Below are 21,321 nucleotides of genomic sequence, written 5' to 3'. Positions count from 1 at the left end.
CTTTTCAGATAGGAAATCATAGAACTGGAAAAAACGTAATATTGATATGGGCAGGACATTGCCATGCAGACTCACAGATCTGCTCGATGCAAAACTGACGACACCGTTCTGTGGAAAACTGCCCAAGTCAGCAAAATTTCAAACGTGATCAATGAAGCTTCAACACTGTCGCTGAAATTGTTTCTGTGATTTATTTTAAAGGTGAAATTCAAGGCTTTGAAGGTAGTTTAAGGTTTGCTGTTAATCATACAAGGCTGTGCCGAAACCGGTTTGGTTCAGTGGATAGAGCGTCAGTCTGGGGACTAAAAGGTCCCGGGTTCGATTCCGGTCAAGGGCATGTACATTGGTTGTGGGCACATCCCCGGTGGGGAGTGTGCAGGAGGCAGCTGGTCGATGTTTCTCTCTCGTCGATATTTCTAACTCTCTATCCCTCTCCCTTCCTCTCTGTAAAAAATCAATAAAATATATATATTTTTAAAAATCATACAAGGCTGTGATGTGTTTCAGAACATCTAAAATAAAATCTGGGAAAGTTTAAAAAAAAAAAAAAAAAAGAGAGAGAGGAAGAATTCCATTTATTGAATCTAAACCAGGATCAAATGATGCTTATGATGTTCTGGTGGTGTAGAAATGTCATTTTAACGAAAAATATTTACATAAAGACTTTCTTGGACATTGTACAGATATAACTTAATTCCGAGTTTCAGGCAAAATTTGCAAAATATTCTGATGTTTTAATTTGGTATTATTTAACTCTCTTTGTTAGGTTATCTTCACCTGATTAAAAACTATATAATTCAAATGAAACATTTGAAACATTTCTTCCTCAAAACTTTATACACACTACTATGCATTCAATAAATAGGATATCAAAGGAATATCTTTACCCCCTTGTTTACTATTATAGTACTGCAGCATTATTCACAATAGCCAAGACATAGAAACAACCTAGGCTACCATCAGTGGATAAATGGATCAAGAAAATGTGGCTTAGCCCGGACAGTGTTGCTCAGTGGTTTGAATCAGGAGGTCATGGTTTGATTCCTGGTCGGGGCACGTGCCTGGTGTTTCGGTCTTGTCCCCAATAGGAGGCATGCAGGAAGCAGCTGATCAATGATTCTCTCTCATCATTATTTGTCTCTCATGTGGGGCCTGGGCCAGCGGAATTCCCACAGCTCTGCTGGTTCTGCCAGCCACTGGGATATGTCCGTGGCTCCTCACTGCTGGAGCAACAGCCTCCTAACGTTCATTTTTAAAAATTGAGGTGAGATTCACATACCATCAATGAACCACTTTAAAGTAAGCAATTTAGTGGCATTTAGCACATTTAAATGACGTACAACCATCACCTCTATCTAGTTCCAGAACGTTTTCATCACCCAAAATAAAACTGTCCCCATTATCAGTCCCTCCCCATTTCCCCTCTCCCCCCACCTCTGGCAGCTATCAGTCTGCTTTCTGTCTCTGTGGATGTGCCTCTTCTGGACATTTCATGTAAATGGAGTCATTCACAGTGTGTAATCGTTTGTGTCTGACTTCTTCACTCAATGTAGGGTTTTCAAGATTCATCCACATTGTAGCCTGTGTCAGAGCTTCGTGGTGAATATTAATTTTATTTGTTCATTCAGCCTTTGATGGACTTGGGCTGTTTCCATCTTTGGGTGGCCATGCCTAGTGCTGCCATGAACAAGTTTCTGCTCTGGACAAGTTTCTGTTTGCGTCCCTGTTTTTAGTTATTTTGGGTCTATCTCTCGGAGCAGAATTGCTGGGTCATGCAGCAATCTTATGTTTAGCTTTCTGAGGAACCGCCACGCTGTTTCCCACAGTGGCTGCACCGTTTTGTATTCCCACCAGCAGGGCACAAGGGTTTCGATTTCTCCACATCCTCACCAACGCTTGTTATTGTTCATCTTTTCCTATTATAGCCACCTAGTGGGTGTGACGAGGCATCTCACGGTGTGTGCTTTTCACATTTTAAAATTGAGTTTTTACCCTCTTAACCATTTCTAAGTGGACAAGTTCAGTGGCATTTCATACATTCACATTGCTGTGCGGCCTCACCACCAGAACCCTTTTCATCCTGTGGAACTGGAGCCCTGTCCCCATTGGACACGAGCTCCCATTACCCCCTCCTACCCGCCCCCCCCCCCCCCCCCCCGGCAGCCCCATTTCACTTGCTGTCTTTGTGATTTTGACTACTTTACGTACCTGATAGAAGTGCAATCACACGGTGCCTGTCCTTCGTGACTGGCTTATTGCACTCAGCATAATGTCCTCAAGCTTTGTCCACATGGTAGCATGTGTCAGAATTGCCTTTCTTTTTAAGGCCGAATAATATTTTGTCGTACGTATACATCACATTTTGCTTACCCATTCATAACACTTGGGTTGCTTCCATGATTTAGCTATTGTAAATAATGTTGTTAGGAACAAATATCTCTTGGAGACCCAGCTTTCAATACTTTTGGGAATCTAACCAGAAATGAAAGGTCATTCTATTTTTTAAATTCTCACCCAATGACATATTTTATTGATTTGAGAGAGAGAGAGGTGAGAGAGAAACATCAACCGGTTGCCTCCTGTATGCACAGGCCAGGGATTGAACTATAATCTACATGCACTGAGCAGCCAGATTATTATGATCTCTGAACACATAATAATCTGGCCACTCAGTGTATATCCTATATAATAAAAGGCTAATATGCAAATTGTTCCCTTGACCAGGAATTTGACTGTCAGGCAGGCTGGCCAACCGCCCATGTCCCCTCCCCTGGCCAGACTGGCTGGACCCCACCCATGCACGAATTCATGCACACACACATATATGTACACACACACACACACACACACACACACACACACACAGGCACACACACTGAGTGGCCAGATTATTATGCGTTCAGAGATCATCATAATCTGGCCACTCAGTGTATGTGCCCTGACTGGGGAATCAAACCTGCAACCTTCTTGGTGTATAGGACGATGCTCCAACCAACTGAGCAGCTTGGCTGGGCTGTGATAGGCTCATTTAAAAAAATATTTTCCCATTTATTTTGTTGATTTATTAATCTCAATTATTTTTTCCTCATTTATTATTATTATTAAGGTATGACATGTGTACATACTTTACCAATCCCCACCCCCACTCCCATATTATGCATGCATACAAGTCCTTTGGTTGATCTCTTATCTCCCCCATATCTCCCTACCCTCCCCGCTGTAATTTGACAGTCTGTTTGTTTCTTTACTGTCTCTGTATCTATCTTTTTGTTAACTAGTTTATAATGTTCCTTATTATCCATAAATGAGTGAGATCATGTGGTGTTTTTCTTTCATTGACTGTCTTATTTCACTCAGCATGATGTTCTCCAATTCCATCCAGGTCGCTGCAAATGATAACAATTCCTTCTTTTTTATGGTAGCATAATATTCCATTGTGTAGATGTACCATAGTTTTTTTGATCCAATCATCTGCTGACAGGCACCTAGGCTGTTTCCAAATCCTAGCTATTGTAGATTGTGCTGCTATGAACATAGGGGTGCAAATATCCTTTCTGATTGGTGTTTCTAGTTTCTTCTGATAGGCTCATTTTGGATGATGGGTTGAGGGGGAAAAAATGGACAATACAATGAGTAAATCTACTTGTTGGCACATGGAAACTGCATCACACACATCAAAAACAGGCTGGAAGCTAAAGAGTCAACCTAGCAAAAACAGAAAATGTTAGTGAAGTACATGTTCTTTTTATTTTTTAAAACCTGTCTAATTTTGAAATAATTTTAGACCCACAAAGAAGTCGCAAACACAGTGCGGAGAATCCCATGTGTCCTTCACTCAGCCTCCCCCAATAAAAACATCTTACAATTATGTAATTACATGTGAGATATATAATTATGTATTATATAATATATCCATATGTAATTATATATTTCATATTTATATATAAAGATCATATGTAATTATGTATTTATAGTATAATTATAAAAACCAGCACAGTGACTCTGGTACAACACTGTTAACTGGAGACCTTTTTTTGGAGTTCGCCAACTTTTCTATGTGCTCATTTGCTTCGAAATGCTCTATGGAATTTTGTTACTTGTGTAGGTTCACATCACCGGCCCCACAGTCAGAAAACAGAACTGTCTTATCACCCAGAGACACTCCCTTCTGCTGCCCCTTTGCAGTCACCCCCCTTCCCTAACCCTCGGTGACCTTAATCTGGTCAACATAACCCCCGTGATTTTGTCATTTCGAGAGTGTTCCATAAATCATACTCTATGGTGTGCTACCTTTTGAGATTGGCTTCGTCAACTCAGAACAACATTTTTGAGAAGCAGCCAGGTTATCTGTGTCAATAGTCATTCCTTTTCACTGCTGAGTATTATTCCATTGTGTGGGTGGACCACTGTTTCTGTAGACATTTTGTAGTTGAAAGAATTTAAGTTGTTTCTAGGTTTTGGCTGGAAACAAGTTTCCATTTCTCCAGGGTGAATAACCAGGAGTGAGACTGCTGGTTCATATGAAGTGTAAGCTTAATTTATAAGAAACTGTCACTTCGTTTTCCAGAGTGACCACACCGTGTTGCAGAGAGTCCTGCTGGCTCGCACTGCATGCTTGATAGCACTTGGTATTGGCAGTGTTTTATTTTAGCCATCCTAATAGGTGTGTCATGATATCGTATCACGGCTTTCATTTGCATTTCCCTATTGGCTAATGATGTCAAACATCTTTTAAAAAAATACTTTATTGGTTTTTTACAGGGGGGAAGGGAGAGGGATATAGAGAGTGAGAAACATCGATGAGAGAGAAACACTGATCAGCTGCCTCCTACACACCCCCTACTGGGTATGTGCCCAGGTTTGATTATGGTCATGCCCTTGACCAGAATCAAACCTGGGGCCCTTGAGTCTGCTGGTCGACGCTCTATCCACTGAGCCAAACTGGTTAGGGCATGATGTCAAACATCTTTTCATTTGCTTCTTCGTCAACTGTAAATACTTTTTGGTGAGGTGTTCAAATGATCAAGTCTTTTGTCCATTTTCTAATTGTTATTATTTGAAAAGTTTTTGAAAGATGAAAATGAACTTGAACATAAGTTCTTCAGTTTTCTCCCTACATAAAGTGCCACTATATGGCATGATTCCAAATGATTCTATGTGTGTGTGTGTGTGTGCGCGTGTGCGTGTGTGCACGCACCCTTCTCATTGCAGTCTGTGAATGGCGCCCTCTTGAGGTTAGTGCAAAGTCTGCTCTGCTGTTTTCCTAGCAGCCAGTCTGATTCTCACTGGAACAAGCGGCCTGCCCTCCCTGCCCTACTTCCACAACAGCTGATGCTGCGCTGTTCTCCTGCCGTGGGATGTAGCCCCACCTCACCTGCTTGGCATCAGGGTATTTACAACATGGCTTCAGGTGACCCGGCCAGTCAGTCCCCTGTAGTTAGTTCCCACACCCTCTCTGTCCTAAAACCATGCTTTCTCAAGCCCCGGGACCTTCGTATACGAGGTCCCTCTGCCAGGAGTGCTCCCATCCCTCCAGGCTAACGATTCCCCACACTCTGTTCTCCAGGCCAAGTGCCAGACTCCTCTTTTCTCTGAGACATGCCCTCTCTTCTGCTCCCTAGCCCTGGGATCCACGCTTTGGCCCATCCCTAGACAGTTGGGCTGGGAGTGTCTATGTCCAGCTCTGGGCTCCACCCCGACTGGCACTTCCAAGGGCAGAGCCTTGAATGGAGCTTTCTCTGCTTTCCCAGCAACTGCTCAGCCTGGGCTGGGCACAAAGGGTGGCAGGAGGACAGGCATTGTTGTTGAAACAATAGGCATGAGTTTCAAAGAGGACCGAGCGAGTCAGGATTCACGTTTTTGTAATGGCATCATGTGATTTTTTCATGACGTGGAAAGACTACAAGAACAGTTCTACATGCTCATTTACCTGTTTGTTTGGTCATTCATTCATTCATTCCATAGTTATTGAATGACTACTATGTGCCAAGCCCTGGTCCAGGTGAAGAAAGCATTGGCCCCTCACCCAGCTCACAGTTGAGTGGAGAAGAAAGACACAAATCCAGATTTGCACAAGTCACACATGTGTGGTTATAATGTGACACAGGCTATGAAGCCTGTGATGTTAAGAGACAGGGTAATAGGGGCCCTATCTGTGGCCAGAGAAAAGCCGAAGAGGTGATACTGGGATGAGACGTGGGAAATGAATGGGAGTCTAATTGGCCAAAGTGGGAAGGGGCATGATTCAGGCCAAAGAAACAGTATTTGCGAAGGCAGGAGGCGAGGTGTGGCATTCCTGGGCACCTGCACTCTTGGGCACCCTGCCCTGCCCCATAGCAACCATATGAAAAAGCATCCACATTTCATCTATTTCTTCCTCTGCATAAAGAAAAGTAGAAAGAACAGCTATACCCTTTCTTTTGAAATTATTTAGGCGCCATGAAAAACTCACTTACTCATGTGCATCTATAGGAAGTATTGCCAACAGAGAACACTTAATCCACAGATAACGTTTCAACGTAATGACATTTCTCAGAAATGTCAAAACCAATGACAAATAAAGTTGACATCAGGTTAGCTTGCAAAGAGATTTTATCGAAACCTTTGCTTTGGACTTATCAGCCTTGTTTCTGTATTTTCCAACATCAGACTGTGGTTTTAAAAATTTCTTTTCCTGCCGAAACCGGTTTGGCTCAATGGATAGAGCATCGGCTTAGGGACTGAAGGGTCCCAGGTTTGATTCCGGTCAAGGGCATGTACCTTGGTTGCGGGCATATCCCCAGTAGGGGGTGTGCAAGAGGCAGCTGATCGATGACTCTCTCTCATTGATGTTTCTAGCTCTCTATCTCTCTCCCTTCCTCTCTGTAAAAAATCAATAAAATATATTTTAAAAAAATAAAAAAATAAAAATTTCTTTTCCTGTTCTCAAACAATTTAAGAGACTATTTACCGGAAAACCTACGGGTGTGGTGATGTACCAGCCCCTCACAGTGTCCTAACTGGGGAACTCGCCCCGTGAGGATGAGGTCAAACGCAACTCCGGGCTTCAGACGAATCAGCGAATCAATGTAAACCACTGATGGCCTCCCAACTCCTCCTCCTCTTCCCTCATTGTTGTCCCATTGCCACAAAACTCAAATTCTGACTAGAAGGAGGTGTCCTTCTCCCTCCACACAGCATCCCTTCCCCACAAATCTCTGCCTTTGCAAACTTCCCTCTCCATTCTCTTATTTATTTTGCCATTACTCCTATTCTGTAGAGGAAGACTTTGAGGCACAGAGAGGTCAAATTGCTCAGATGTGTTTTGGTTCCCAAGCCCACTCCATGAAACATCACAATATTGGAGCCAGCATAGCTTACGTAGATGAAGACTTTCCGGTCCCATTTATACGATACGAAGACTAGTCAGGGCTCCGAGAGGCAAAGTCTCTTGCCCAAGGTCACGCAGCAGGTTTGGTTGACTCCAGAACACCTACTCCTTCTTTCTGCTTCCACCTGTTTAACCTCTCCCCCCACGTATCTGGCAGGCACACTGAGTCTAGGGTGACCCATATAATTCTGTTTTCTGGATCTGGAGGCATCTGTTGTGTGGTGAGCTGGGTGGACATGGAGAATGGAGTCTGGGGCTCTGAGTGATAGGAAGGTAGGCCTGCAGCCCCTCAGAAATGAACTTTAGTGCTCATATCCCAATCCCGGTGCCCTGGGTGAACCCTGAAGGCCTTGTCAGAGATCCAGATGCCAAGTAAGTGTGTGCCCTTGATAGAACCACTTCCAGATGTGGCCTCTTGAGGAAAGCAAGTAACACTCATCAGTTCTTTCTTTTTTCCTTTTTCTCCATTTCTGCTGTTCCCAGGGTGGTGAGAGACCCTGATCTCTGAGGCCCCTACCCTGGGGAGAATTTTCCCCAAGAGCCCTAGAAAAAGCAGAAATCCTAGCTCTGAAATAGGTCTCTCTGGAGAATCTTGGGACCAACCTATTTGACTTTGAAACGCTGGCGCCCCCTCGTGATTGGTTTGGAATACACAGCATGGAAGAGTCAGAGATGAACAGTGAATGGGATTGAGGAATAAATTAATCTACAGCGTTTATATTTATATCTTCGTGATAAATGTAGCTTTTTGTCATTATGAAATGTCTTCTTTATCTCTAACTAATGGCCTGGTGCACGAAATTCGTGCACGGGGGCAGGGGGGTGTCCCTCAGCCTGGTCTGCACCCTCTCCAATCTGAGACCCCTCGGTGGACGTCTGATTGACGGCAGTTGGACATCCCTCTCACAATCCTGGACCACTGGCTCCTAACTGCTTGCCTGCCTGACTGCCTGATTGCACCTAACCGCTTCTGTCTGCCAGCCTGATCACCCCCTAACTGCTCCCCTGCCGCCTGATTGCCCCCAACTGCCCTCCCCTGCTGGCCTGATCACCCCCAAGGCTTTTATTAGTATAGATATGATGCTTCACAGAAAATTTCACTAACCCTGCTTTACAATAAAGGCTTCACAATTTAATTTTTGGGGCCAGACACCAAGATTTCCTTTCTTTGAATAGTGGAGGGAATAATTATCTTGTCTTTAAGTTGCCCTGAACATCAAATGAGATAATGACTTAGAAAAGTATAAAAGCACCGTATAAAGACAACTGTCTTTTTCATGCACTGAAAAGACAATAAAGTGGTAAAATGAAAAACACTATTTATTCTCCCCTTCCTTCCTTTACAGCTTTTATTTAAACTTTGAAATTTATAAAAATTTCACTCCTATTTTCATTTCTTTACATTCCATTGTTGTGGGGTCGAACCCTGGGTTCAAAATAAGACCACCGGCCGAAACCGGTTTGGCTCAGTGGTAGAGCGTCAGTCTGCGGACTGAAAGGTCCCGGGTTCGATTCTGGTCAAGGGCATGTACATTGGTTGTGGGCACATCCCCAGTAGGGAGTGTGCAAGAGGCAGCTGGTCAATGTTTCTCTCTCATCGATGTTTCTAGCTCTCTATCCCTCTCTCCTCTTCTCTGTAAAAAATCAATAAAATATATTAAAAAACAAACAAACAAAATAAGACCATCAGAGGCTGATGATTGATTAAAAAAAAGCAGGCAAAGATTTATTGAAATATCTGGCCAGGACAGCTGCAAGACACCACACGCAGGTGGACTCCACATGACTGCACTGTTTCAGGGGTAGGCAGTCCCTTTTAAAGGTTCAAACCACAGGAATTTTCCTTTGTTCTAAATTCTAAATCCTAAAGACTACATTCTAAAGACTGAGGTCAGCCCACAGGGTCCTTGCTAGTCACATCCTGCTGGACATTGGAATGTGGCCCTATCTTGCGATAGCCAATAACATAGAAGCGAGCTCAGAGGTTATCTACAGTTTTTATCTCTGAAGGTTACTGAGTCAGTGGGAATCAATCTCCTGTGGTCCTGGTCCCAGGCAAGGGAAAATTGCCTTAGCCTCCAGGTCTCCACCTGAAAGCTAAGGTAAATATTCCGTGTTTAATCAGGTACAGGGGCCAAACTAGAAGGGTTAAAATTCAAATAGCAGTTTTTACCAAGGTATGGTTGCCACTATATTTCACTATATTATTTTGTATTGATTTCAGGTTTTATATTAGTTACAGAATAGTGGCTAGGCAATCATATACTTTACAAAGTGTTCCCCGATATCTCCAGTACCCACCTGGCAACGTACCGTCATTACAACACTATTGACTATATTCCTTATTTAAGTGACAATAGGTTTACAGGTTCCTTCCAGTCTTTCTTTTGTGTTGCTCTTCCTTCCTTTTCTTTCTCACTTCTTCCCTCATTTTCCTTATATAGTATCTCAATTTCCTTCAAAGCTCAGCGAAGGCACTGGGACACGCTTCGTCCATTTTACAGACCAGAACACTGAGGCCAATTCCAATTGGCTGCAGAACTGGACTCAGCACGCAGGGAGCCCTCATGCCATGCTACCTCCGCCCTTCCTAAGGGGCATCCGTGAGGCAAACAAAACAAACCTTCCCGTCAGGCTTCTGAGCCTCCTTCTCAAGCACCTCTTCATCATGGACACTCCACACTCTTTCCTCTCCCCGCCCCCCGCCCCCGTTCTTTACTGCTCCCCTTCTCCGGAGCAGGTGGTAGGCTTCACACTCACTGTGCAGGTGTGCTCTGCCCTGGGGCAGGCCTGGGGGGCTTGCTTTTGGGCCAAGTGGGAGTAGGAGTCACCATCCACCATCTCTGAAGTGCAAGGCCACCTGGGCGAGGCCGGTTAGCATTGGGAGCTTCTCTGAATGGGTCAGTCCGGTACCCTGCAGTGTGGCACCCCTCCACTGAGGTGGCGCTGCCCCTCAACACCTGCCTCAGGGCTGTGGGTCCGCACCCCTCTGCCTGGGCATCCTTCCATGCCCCTTGTTCCCCGCCAGGCCGACCGGCCCACTGCAGAATCTCGCTTTCCACCGGTGAGGCAGATCACCGCCAGCCGCCTGCCCCAGCCCCCTCCGGTGCATCCGCCTCGCCGGTTTTTGCCTTTGATCTGTGGCATTGGTGACAGCACACTCCTAGCAAGCCTGGTACCCAGAGGGGCACAGGGTCAGTTCTTTGCCCAGAATGTAAGAGGTTGCAGTCGCAATTGCAGATGTCGTCCAGAGCCTGCTGGTGAAGGCGGCGCCTGTGGGGGGTGTCCTCAGAGAGGGACGGTGTGGCACCGCTCCGCACCCCTTGGGCTGCCGCCTCCTGGCCAGCCACTTTGCCAAAGCCGATGCCATCGCCCGGGAGCCGTCCCTCAGGCAGCCCCGCAGTCTACCTCATCCCTCTGCTAGGTCTCCACCCTCACCGGGTCACTTCCTTTCTCCCACATTCGGCCTTCGTCCATCCCTCTCTCTTGCAGTGCTTGGGCTCCAGGTCGGAAAGAAAAGGTCCAAGGCCAAGGACAAAGCCCACAGGAAGTGAGTCTTGAACCTCACATCCCATTCTCTGGGTTTCCTCCTGCACCTTCTCTCTGTGCCACATCTTCAATGGGCACCTCTGGGCGGCCCGGTAGAGTCAGTCTCTGTGAAGCTGTGGATCTGTGGCCAGAGGCCTGGCCTGGGTCTCAGCAATCTCATGCTGGTGGGGAAAGGGCTGTTGGAGGAGGACCGGAGTCCATCAGTCATTAGCTCCCCAACTCCAGAGGAGGCACCACAGGTTCACATCCCAATGGCAGACCCCATTCCCCTCCAGCTGTCCTGATGTTAAGGAATCCCAGCCTAATTTGCATATTCCTCTTATTATATAGGATAATTACCCTTACTTTCGAGTGTGCTTTGTGTGAAGTTAATACAGAGTAGTCCCCTTTATCCGCAGTTTCCTTTCCTGTGGTTTTAGTTACCTTTTGTTAACCACGGTCAGAAAATAGTAAATGGAAAATTCCAGAAATGAACAATTCATGAATTTAAAATTATGTGCCATCCAGAGCAGCTTGGGTGATGAAATCTCGCACCGTCCAGTTCCATCCCTCTCAGGATGTGAATCATCCCCCTGTCCAGTGCATCTGCCCTGTATACACTGCTCCCTTTTAAGGTATTTCATGATTTGCTCTCTATACTTTCACAAAAAGTCCACAGTCAAGGAAACTTGATTGTCCATGAAACCCATAAAAAGATGTATGTCCTCACTAAAAGTCAGGAATATAGTAAAAGTAATATAACCAAGAAATAGAATTTTCCTCCAGGACAGTGGCAAAAATGTAAACTATTATCATTCAAAATGTTGATGACATATTTGCAGAAGGAATACTCTCATCCATGGGTGATGATTTTTGCTGTGACTATCCTATCTAATAAAAGAGCAATATGCAAATTGACCATCACTCCAATACACAAGATGGCTGCCCCAATATGGTTAAAGATCCTGCCCCCATGTGGACACAAGATAGCCTGCAGGGAAGGGCAGTTGGGGGGGACCCAGGCCTGCAGGGGTGGACATTTAGGGGTGACCAGGCCTGCAGGGGAGGAAAGTTGGGGGGGGACCAGGCCTGCAGGGGAGGACATTTAGGGTTGACCAGGCTGGCAGGGGCACAGTTTGGCATTAATCAAACTGGCAGAGAAGTAGTTAGGCAGTGATCAGGCTGGCAGGCAGAAGCAGTTAGGGGCAATCAGGAAGGCATGCAGATGAGCAGTTGGGAGCTAGCAGTCTTGGATTGCAGAGGGTGCAGGCTGGGCTGAGGGACACACCCCCTATGCACAAATTTTGTGCACCAGGCCTCTAGTCTATATATATAAAAGCCTAGGCAACCGTTACAACCAAACGACTGGAATGACCACTTGACCAGTCGCTATGACACTCACTGACCACCAGGAGGCAGATGCTCGATTCAGGAGCTGCCCCCTGATAGTCAGTGCACTCCCACAGTCAACCTCCTGTGGCCAGCCAACCTCCCGTGGCCCCTCCCCCTGGCTGGTCACTGCCCCCAGCTGGCAGGCCCTGATCGGCCCAGCCTCGATTGGCCCAGCTCCGATTGGGATTGGGTGAGATGGCCCTGATCGACCCTGATCACCGGCCAGGCATAGGGACCCCACCCGTGCATGAATTTGTGCACCAGGTCTCTAGTCTATTAAAATAAAATAAAAATGTGTGCACTTTGTGATAAAGTAGTTTATCGTTTAGAGATTTCAACTGTGCATGAGAAAGAAGAAGAAGAGAGGGGAAGAGTTGAGAGACCCAGTATTTCTGACAAGGTCAGTGATGTAGATGAAGGACGAGGAAGAGACAGAACCAGGCTCTTCATTTTCCCCACTGAACATGGTGTAAAGCCTTTCTTCCTGCAAAGTCCATGAGATGTCTAAGAAGTAAAACCAATCAGCCCTTTCTCTTGTCCACGTTCCCTTCACAACATCCAACACAATGGAATATTTCTAAAAAGCATTTTAAGTTTGGGGAGGAATATACACATCTCCAGTTTATTTTTTAATTTCAAATCTATTTCTTCTAACTTCAGGGAAGTTATCCTGGATTGGGGAAGAGCAGGGGGAGAAGCCCACAGGAAGGGCGATAGTGGTCCTTCTGGCTTAATCTAGTTGGTTTGGAAAACTGCATAAAACACCCCTTCCCCACCCCACTCACTTGCTCAATCCTTAGAGCAGCAAGACCACCGTGAGGGCTTCCCGTTTCTCCTGGACCTTCACCTATCCACCTATGACCTCAGAGTGACCAGCCCGACTGGAGGCAGGAAAATTCTTGCCACAAGGATGTAGCGCCTCGCCTTGATTTATTTTACTTCCTGTAGAGTCTTCAAGAGTCACAGCTGGAAGCATTGTGACATATGGACTCAGGCAACCTGGGTTTGAACCCCAGCTCCCCAATGTCCTAACTGGGGGGACCTTGGGCACGTTACCGAAACTCCCAGTGCTTCAGTTTCTCTGTGTGTAAATAAGACAATGATAGTATGTACTCACAGTGTTGTTGGGGTATATGCTGTGATAGCAGAAAACCCTGGTGGATTTACAAATAAAAGCTCATTGTCACCCACATACATTCTAATATAGGCCATCTCTGATATAGTACAGTATTGTGATGATTTTATACTGTAGTAAAGTTACAATATTCTTTTAAAATTTTAAAATATATTTTTATTGCCTTAGCTGGCTTGGCCCACGCAGGGGTCCTCAAACTTTTTAAAGTGGGGGCCAGATCACGGTCCCTCAGAGAGCTGGAGGGCCGGACTATATGAACTACTAATTCCTATTGTAACACCTTGGCTGCGCTCACTGCCCAAAAAACCTGGCGGGCAGGATCAGACTCCCCTGGGGGCTGCATGTGGCCCTCGGGCCGTAGTTTGAAGACCCCTGATAGAGCATCAGCCTGCGGACTGAAGGGTCCCAGGTTCGATTCTGGTCAAGGGTACATGCCTGAGTTTCGGGCTTGATCCCCAGTAGGGGTCGTGCAGTGGACAGCCAATTAATGATTATCTCTCATCGATGTTTCTATCTCTCTTTCCCTCTTCCTTCCTCTCTGAAATCAATAAAGATATATTTTTAAAAGATAAAACTATATTTTTATTGATTTCAGAGAAGAAAAGAGAGGAAGAGTAATTATGGTAATCATAAGAGAGAATCATTGATTGGCTGCCTCCTGCACACCCCCAACTGAGGAAGAAGCCTGCAGCCCAGGCATGTGCCCTGACCAGGAATCAAATCAGTACCTCCCAGATCATAGGTTGACACTCAACACAGCCACGCAGGCTCAGGCAATATTTTTTAAAAAAATTTTAATCACATTTATTGGGATGACATTGATTAATAAAATTATATAGGTTTCAAGTGTATAATTCTATAATACATCATCTATAGATTGTATTGTGTGTTCATTATCCAAAGTCAAGTCTCCTCCCAAAATCATTTATTCTGCCTTTATTCTCTTATACCTCCCCGGGCCCCTTTTCCCTCCGGTAATCAGGTGTCTAGGAGGTGTTTTTTTTGTTTTGTTTTTTGTTTGTGTGTGTGTGTGTGTGTATGTGTGTTTGTGTGTGTGTTTGCTTAATTCCTTCACCTTTTCCACCCAGCCCCCCAACCCCACGCCTCTTTGACAGCTGTCAGTTGTTCTCTGAATCTGTGAGTCTGCTTCTATTTCATTTGCTTGTTTATTTTGTTCATTAGAGCCCACGTTAAGGGAAATCATGTGGTATTTGTCTTAAGTTACGACATTACACTGTAGGATAGTATACTAGAGGTAGTATTCCTGATGCCTATATTGTCTGGTACCAGTCTACTTTGGAACTAAGGCTTGAGCTTGAGTGTGGGTTTGATGGCACAGTTCAAATGTTTAAAAGGTCCCACTCAACAATCCCTTTCTTCAGCACATACAACACCCCGCTCATACTTGGCACCTGCCATTCAGAATATTTAGGCCCTGGCTGGTTTGGCTCAGAGGATAGATTATCAGCCTATGGACTGAAGGGTCTTGGGTTTGATTTCAGTCAAGGGCATGTACCTAGGTTGCAGGCTCTATCTCCAGTTGGGGCACATGCAGGAGGCAATCAATCGATGTGTCTTTCTTGAATCAGTGTTTTCCTCTCTCTGTCTCTCCCCTTCCCTTCCTCTCTCTCTCTTTAAAACTCAAGGAGAAATATCCTCAGGCGAGGATTAACAAAAAACAAAAACAAGCCGAAACCGGTTTGGCTCAATGGATAGAGCGTCGGCTTAGGGACTGAAGGGACCCGGGTTCGATTCCGGTCAAGGGCATGTACCTTGGTTGTGGGCATATCCCCAGTAGGGGGTGTGCAAGAGGCAGCTGATCGATGACTCTCTCTCATCGATGTTTCTAACTCTGTATCTCTCTCCCTTCCTCTCTGTACAAAAATCAATAAAATATATATATTTTAAAAACACAAAAAACAAACAAAAAAAAATGCTGAGGATGGCCTGCCAACTCAGACTTTGTCTGCATAGACATGGCTTTTACTCCAATGATACATGAGAGAAACATCTCTGCAAAGAGAGGATCAGGAATATACCATTCCCTGGGAATCCTTCACTGAGTAATCTTAATTCTTGTTCCCCTTGGTGGAATAAGAAGTTTAAAAATGACAGCATCCAATCTTACATCGCCCTGACATTCATTCAAGAGTGAGCTTCACCATCTTGCATCTCTGTCTGCTCTATAGTAACTGAGACAGCAAAGGTCACCACGTATGGTTGCCCTGGCTGGTGTGGATCAGTTAGTTGGGCATCGACCTATGCACGGAAAGGTTGATGGTTCAATTCCCAGTCAGGGCACATGCCCTGGTTGCAGACTCAATCTCCAGTAGGGGTGTGTGCAAGGGGCAAGCGAACAATGTTCCACTCTCCCATCGATGTTTCTCTCTCTCTCTTCCTGTGTCTCAATAAACCAATGAAAAAATACTTTTCGAAGAAGTAACATGTGCTTGGGTTGCCCAACCAGGGTCCTCTTGGGGACAGTCTTTCACTTCTGTAGAACCTAAACACGACTCAGACAAAGACACTGCTAAGAACCAACACAGAAAAGACTGTGAGCATCCCCATCTGAGCACCAGCACCCGAATCCCCTTTCTTGCTTGGATTTTAAGGGTTGGATCTTAGACCCTTCACTCAGTGTGCAGAAAAGTACACTAATAGGTGGCCAAAATATCCACGAGCTGGGGTCATTCTTATAGTAAACATTTCCTTCTATTTGAAACTAAATAACCCCACTCCTCCTCCAGTCTAAGTGATTAAGATCATTATGTTTGTTTTCTACAAATCCCCAAGAGAAAAAAGTGAGTCTGGGAGGAGGAAGGGGCTGGCCACAGTAAGCCACATGGACTGCAAGCGAAAAAAGGATCTTAGATATAAGGGAGGGTCCCTTGGCCACTTCAGCACCCCCCACGAGGTCTTCTGTTTGATCTGAAACCAGTTCTGCCAAGGACCTTGACCAAAGCCACTCGAACTTCTTGGTTTCTCAGGCTGTAGATGAGGGGGTTGAGTGTGGGGGTGACCAGACTGTAGAAGAGAGAGACCACGTTGTCCTGCTGTGGGCTGTGGTACGTTCCTGGCACCATGTACATAAACACAGCTGCCCCATAAAAAAGCCCCACCACAATGATGTGTGAGGAACAGGTGGTGAAGGCCTTGTGTCTGGCCTCAGCTGAGCGCATGCGGAGAACAGCCCCCAACACGTGGCTGTAAGAGGTGGCAATGAGGGACAGGGGCAGCAGCAAGATCAGCACCCCCGAGATGGACAGCACCAACTCATACACTGAGGTGTCCGCGCAAGAGAGCTTCAGCAGAGCGGGCAGCTCACAGAAGAAGTGGTCCACAGCGCGCGAGGCACAGTAAGGGAACTGCAGGGTGATGGAGGTCTGGATGGAGGCCACCAGCACCCCTGACAACCAGGAGGTGCCCACCATGAGCAGACAGACCTGACGTCTCATGAGCAGAGGATAATGCAGGGGGTGGCACACGGCAACATAGCGGTCATAAGACATAAGGGATAGCAGGACACCCTCAGAGACACCCAACAGCATCAGGAAGAACATCTGAGCTGCACAACCTCCAAAGGAGATGGAGCCTTCTCCCTGGCGGAAGTCAGCTGCCATCTTGGGGATGGTGAACAGGGGAAAGCCAACATCCAGCAGGGAAAGTTGGCTGAGCAGAAAGTACATGGGCGTGTGGAGCCTGGAGTTTGTGTGGATCAGGAAGATGAGGATGGCATTGCCCAGAAGGCCGAGGGTAAATAGGATGGCCACAAGGGAGAACAGGACCAGATGCGGCCCTGAGTGGCTGAAGAGCCCCATGAGAGTGAAGTCGGAGGTCGCTGATTGATTTGATTCCCCCATCCCCTGGGAGGAATCATTTGTCTGCAGAAAGAACTGGATATTTGGCAAGAAGTCTCAGTGGGGGTAGTTTCACCATCCAAACCGGCTGCAATTGTTTGATAGTGGCTGCTGGAGTCTCTTGAGAAGGATGATGGGCACAGTCAGTGTCAGTAGAAAAAAAAAATACCGTGATTGATTAATTATGTCTGATATAATCAGGAGGTTGAGAATAGCAAAATGATTCCCTGCTCTTGTCATTTCTTTGTAAAAGTCTTGCCTTCACCCTCCAGGCAAGTACTACTCACCAATACTTGTAGTTAAACTATCTGTTCTCAAGCGAGAGAATATCCCCACTGGAATACACCCCATTCCAGATACCCTGGGGACAAAGCAGAGGTAGGATTCTGAATAGACTAGAACATGAAGGAGGGAGATCTTGTCCAAATGACAGGGGGTGCTGAGGATGGATAGAAAATTAAGACCAAACTATAAGGAAATTCTCATTTCCAAATTCATTGGGAGGACTGCTGGAGGCAAAGACCAACAATGATTAGCATAATAAATGTGAGAAGTCCTCAGAAGGCTGACGGACTTTGATATTCAGCAGGCCTGAAAACCTGCATATTATTACCAGCTGCTGGCTGAACAGTTGAAGGCAATTCCCCTAACCTGATAATCCTTTATTGTTTATCACACCTCACCATTGATGTCTGTTTGCTTTGCTAAAGGCAAAATGTATATTCTAGTGAATAATAAGCCATGGGTCCGGAGATTCAGCGAGCTTCTCCCCTAGAGGGAAGTGATCCACCTGGTTTTCCTCCATACCTTCCTAATATGAATTTCTTGTCTAGTGTATCCATTTATACACAGCCCCTTCTCCAGATTCCTGAACCCTTGCTGTGAAAAGTTGCAGCAGAGGCCAGTGTCTGCAAGGAGTCATCAAGAGATGACATTTAGAATATGGACCCAAGGCTTCTGCACCCTAAAAAAGAACATACCGTATTTTCCGGCATATTAGACGATCCCCTAATTTTAAAACATAGGTTTAGACTACCCCCCACTTCCAAGGCAACACCAGTTCTTTTTTTAATAGACCTCCTCTCCAACTCTGGCCAATCTGAGCAGGCTTTTTTTTTTGTTTCAAAAGTCATCTTATACGCCAGAAAATATGGTATGTGTAACGGAGGTTGGAACCAAATGGTCTGGAGCAGTGAGTGAAAAGTCGTCCGGAATATCAGACATCATTTTGAGGCTACATTTCGTAGGGTAGGAGTGGAGAATATTGGGCTCTGTGTATTAAGTACCCAACAAAAATCTGCTGAATGAATGCAGTAGACAAGGCAGATGAAGGTTCAAGAGAGCCTGCCCTCCACCCACTTGCCTTACCTTCGATGTCACTTTGCAGGGAAATGCAGGTCATCCTGGAATATTGTTTGGACACATCACCTCCAACACTGAGAATGTCCTGGCCAAAGTGGCCTTTATTGCCATCATCCATGGGAAAGAACAGAGATGTGTATAGAGAAGTACAGTGGAGCCAGCATTTTAAGACCAGGAGAGTTCAACCTTGCATAGATGCTAACAGAGGTCTGCTTCACCAGATGTCCAAAGCTGCTGAGCTGCTTAGAGACCAAGAAGGGTCAGCATTGGGTAGGTGTTTACTCAAGACCCTGTGGTGCCCACATCATTGGTTATACTTACCTTAGATAGCTTTCATCTTTTCTGACTTGATTCCTTCTAATCATGAAACTCGGTCAAGGTTTTTCCCCTTGCCCAACTGCTGACTGTCCCCTTCTCTCCAACTCTCTGTTTTGCCCATGTTAATGCCACACTAAAGCTGGCACAACTAAGCCCTTCTCAAATTACTGTCTAGTCTAATCTTCCATCACACAATGGCCCTTTATTATCCTGTCCCCAACTATTTGTTCATTCATTCATTCATTCATTCATTCGGTGAAAATTAATTCAGCTTCTCCTAAGTGCCAATCACTGAAGGAGTCATAAACTACAGAGTGGTGAAAAAGATGAACAAGTCTCTGCTCTCATGAGAGACATAAGAAACAAGTAAACAAGTAATCCATGTACTTTTAAATAAAAATAAATATAAACATATAAACAGAGTGATCCTTTAGTAACCAGAGAAAACATCTTTTACAATGTGGTTGAGAGCAATTGCTCTGGACAGGAGAGAGCTGCCCTCAAAATCTAACTTATAAGAAGGAGAGGGAAGACCCAACTATCTGTTTCTACTTGAGGGTGGAAACCAGACAGGCCCATTATGGGCCTGACTAACAAGAAATATCCCTGAATTGAATGGAGGGCTTCATGAGGTGGTGTCTGTCTTATGCAATACCTGCTGGTCATCGCTGCTGATTGGTCATCGTCTGTCTTATTCAATACCTGGTAGTCATCGCTGCTGATTGGTCAGTGGCCATTCAGCCTCCGCCTTAAAAAATACTATGTAGGTCAACTCTGGTTTACCTCAAAGAAGTGCCGATTGGTCTGGAAGATGATATGAACTCAATGCCACGGACTCTGGTACTTCAGATCTCTACTTCTGAGGACTATGTGGCATCTCCCCAATGTCTTACCCATAGAAGGCCCCCTTCCTTCCCTCACACACTCAATGCTGTGTTCCCCTAACCTCACCTTCCCTTCCTCAATTACCAGGCGGTCCCTTTGGTAATGATGAATCCACAGGCCAGCGCATCCCCTGCCCTGGCTTTCAGGATCTCGTAAGCAGCTTTTTCAGTAGGATTGTGACCCCCTTGTCACAGTTTGCCCTGACATTCTCCCTTCATGATATTTTTAGGGAAAAGACAGTTCCCTCACTAAGCCCAGCTTCCCCACGCAGGTGGGCAGGAGTGGACCGAGGAAAGTCTTGGCTTAGAGTTTGTTATCTCCTTGTCCTAAACCAGCTCCTTCACTCCTTAGGCTGAAGAACTCCTCCAGCCATTTTTCTTGGTTGACTTCTAAAATCTTACCTTTTCACGTTTTTCTCATTGCTGCTTGCGTCTCAGATCTGCTCTCCTTTGCTGAGCATGGGAAATGCAAGAAGAGGCATTGGAGTTAGCTGGCTTCCTGCTGCTGATAAAACCTTCCCAGCGTCTCACCTACGAGGCAGCATGAAGGAGCCCCTTCTCCATCAGACATAGGAAGTCCACAAACATGTTTTGACTTCTTTTAGATTCAGAAGAAAAGAAGATGACTCTGTCCAACATGGAGTACAAGTGTCTTTGTACCAACAACAAGCTGTAAAATACAATTTTTAATGTTTATGTTTTCTATGGAGGAAGACGTTTACAGAAGCAGAAGTGCCTCTGGCCCATCAAAGGTACACGGCAGCCCTGCCTTCCCCTCGCCTGACTAGTTTGGTAATCAGATAGCGAGGGACTCAGAGCCCTGTTCACAAAACACTTCGCTTTTGTTGTCTATCTGACTCCGACTCCCAACCACACAGCACACCAGTCACACAGCGACGGCTTCGTAAGCATTTTCTGAATGAACAAAATCTGCGAGGGAAATGCTTAGTGTGATGCTATGTTTAAGTTGATAAAGGGATTGACTGGCAGAGTTGGGAACCCATCTGACTGGTTCCTAGTCACGTGTTCTCTCCTCTGATGGTTCAACAGAGGCTTGGCGCTTTCTGCTCTGGCTCTCCACGCTAGTCTGCTGTGATCTGGAGACCTGCGGGGAATCCGAGTTTTAAAGTGTCCCTGGAAGGGAGCTGAAGGTATCTCCGGGCTGTGCCGGGGAGCATTTCCTAAGTCCAATCTATCAGCAGTGATCAAGAGCTACAAGTCTTCCCAGCTCAGCAGCTTCTATGCAAGTTCAAGTACGGGCTTGAAAATAGATGACCTCCCCTGGCATGCTCAGCCTCCTGGCAGTGCTATGGCCTGAGATCAAACAAATGGCCAAACGCCCACCTGCAAGCTGGAAAGGATTAAGATCGATGTACCATTCCTCTCCCTCCAAATGCATATAGTCCAACAGTGTAATTATAAAAAGTACTTATAAAGCCACCAGTCCCTGGGGTTTTCTTGCCCACAAGCAGTGGA

General features: G+C 45.7%; 1 protein-coding gene across 1 annotated transcript; it reads right to left on the bottom strand.

Annotated features, from left to right (window-relative positions):
- Positions 1-16,321: 16,321 nt before the first annotated feature.
- LOC311623385 (olfactory receptor 2Z1-like) lies at positions 16,322-17,284 on the bottom strand (the record flags this gene model as incomplete). Its single annotated transcript, XM_084885378.1, has 1 exon — positions 16,322-17,284. The coding sequence occupies one exon, from the start codon at positions 17,282-17,284 to the stop codon at positions 16,322-16,324; it is 963 nt and encodes a 320-aa protein (XP_084741504.1).
- Positions 17,285-21,321: the final 4,037 nt, after the last annotated feature.

The sequence above is a fragment of the Pipistrellus hanaki genome (assembly GCF_964339955.1).
Source record: "Pipistrellus hanaki genome assembly, chromosome: 5".
Classification (NCBI taxonomy): domain Eukaryota; kingdom Metazoa; phylum Chordata; class Mammalia; order Chiroptera; family Vespertilionidae; genus Pipistrellus; species Pipistrellus hanaki.
Note: the sequence above shows the minus strand (reverse complement) of the source record. Positions and strands in the feature narration are given on the sequence as shown.